The 1,760-nt window shown below is 42.5% G+C and overlaps 1 protein-coding gene across 1 annotated transcript in view; it reads right to left on the bottom strand.

Moving 5' to 3' along the window:
- The window catches only part of LOC107086057 (tricarboxylate transport protein, mitochondrial), a 24,970-nt gene extending 24,358 nt beyond the window's left edge, over positions 1–612 (bottom strand). The window contains exon 1 of the mRNA XM_015376796.1: positions 250–612. Coding sequence (XP_015232282.1) covers positions 250–361 — 112 coding nt within the window. The 5' untranslated portion in view covers positions 362–612. The remainder of the gene's footprint in view (positions 1–249) is intronic.
- Positions 613–1,760: the final 1,148 nt, after the last annotated feature.

Raw genomic sequence — 1,760 nt, 5'->3', positions numbered from 1 at the left:
TATATATAGCCTAGTTCTAATACTCAGCCATAGTTAATATATTAGAATCTCTTGCCCTGTTTTTTTATTTCATGCTTTTCTGGGCCCCCATGAAAACACCCTGGCCCCCTCCTGGCCCCCTGGTACATTTGGTCTAGATCCGCCACTGATAGGTAAAAACCCAAATATGTATTTCCATAGATGAGCACATTGCGGGTGAGTAAAGTTGTTTAAAGGAGGTGACAGCAGGAGCTGCCTCCTCTTCCTTACCTGCCAGAATAGCCTTCCCCGGATGCGTTAGTTTGGCTTTCCCCGCCGGAGCCGCAGCAGCAACAAACTGCGGTCTGTGAAACGGACTCACAAATCTACTCGGTTCGGACATGCTTGCTGTTCCCCCCGGACCTCACTTCAGTTTGTTTTCTTTTTTAAATCAGCACAGACGCAGTTTGGCTGCCGCACACTTCCAGGTCCTCCTGCAGACTAGCTGCTGTGTAGAAATGCGGCGCGGCAGACATCAAAGGACCAGGCACGCGACGGTGACCGTTGGACTCAGGAGTTCATCATGTCTGTGGACTTTTGACAGCTTCGGTCCCTCCGTGGCACACTTGAAGCTGATAACATTGGCTCATGCAGGGCGGGGCCCGGACGTCACACTTCACCCCACCAACACGGAAAAAAGAAACGCCATGTTTGTTATTTTTAAGGAGGACCAACATTAATCCAACATTCTACCAGCAGAGGGCGCTGTTTCCCATTACCGGGATAAAGCCAGGAGCTTTGCAGCTCATTTAAAAAAAAAAAAAAAAGAGGAGGAGGACCAGCTTTTATATAAATAAATACTAAATAAATAAATAAGCTTACAATTAATTGCACCCAGAATACTATTAACAAATAAATTTGGGTATGTTTGGGGGCAGTTAATTGTATGCTTACTTATTTAACGTGCACTTATTCATTTTTAAATATGGTAAAGCTGATCCTCCACACAGGAACTATATTATTTGGCTAATAGAAATCCCAGGGATATATCCGAGACATTTTCTCATAACCCTGAAGCTTCTAAGAGAAGCTGCACTACACTTTCAGTCCAGCAGGTGGCGGTAATGAGAAGATTACCGTCACCGTTTACATCGAGTGAGAGTCGATCAGGTATAAGTATTAAACAAATTAATTGTTTTAAATTGAATTAAAAGTAAATACAGAAAACATTTGTGGAGAACGGCAAACAATTGAACTCTACAAAAAAGCACCAATTTGATCAGATAATCATTTGTTTGTAATTTGACGTTATTTGTTCCCTAAAATTTAGGGACCCCTAGTGGGTCCGTGGAGGTACTGCATGGGGTTCACAAAACTTTTGGTTGATTATACTTTATTTTATATATATATATATATATATATATATATATATATATATATATATATATATATATATATTTATATATAATAAACTGGCCAAAGGAGGAGACAGAGGCTACTGACATCAAGACGAGAAAGCTCCTCACAATGCATGGAGGGTTCCACCCCAAATCCAGCACTCTGAGACAGTACACCAAGCGTAGCGAGGGAGGCCGAGGGCTAGTGAGTGTCAAGACCACTGTCCAGGATGAAACAACTAAGATCCAGGAGTACATTAGAAAGATGGCCCCCAAAGACAAATGGATTGGTGAATACCTCAGGCAGGAGAAAACCGAAAGTGAGGACAAGAAAGGAGAACCATCATGGAGGGACAAGCCGCTGCACGGCGTATACCACAGACAAATAGAAGAAGTGGCTGATAT

The sequence above is a fragment of the Cyprinodon variegatus genome, unplaced genomic scaffold (genome assembly GCF_000732505.1).
Source record: "Cyprinodon variegatus isolate N-32 unplaced genomic scaffold, C_variegatus-1.0 Scaffold142, whole genome shotgun sequence".
In the NCBI taxonomy this organism is placed as follows: domain Eukaryota; kingdom Metazoa; phylum Chordata; class Actinopteri; order Cyprinodontiformes; family Cyprinodontidae; genus Cyprinodon; species Cyprinodon variegatus.
This window is presented reverse-complemented; position numbering and strand designations above follow the sequence as displayed.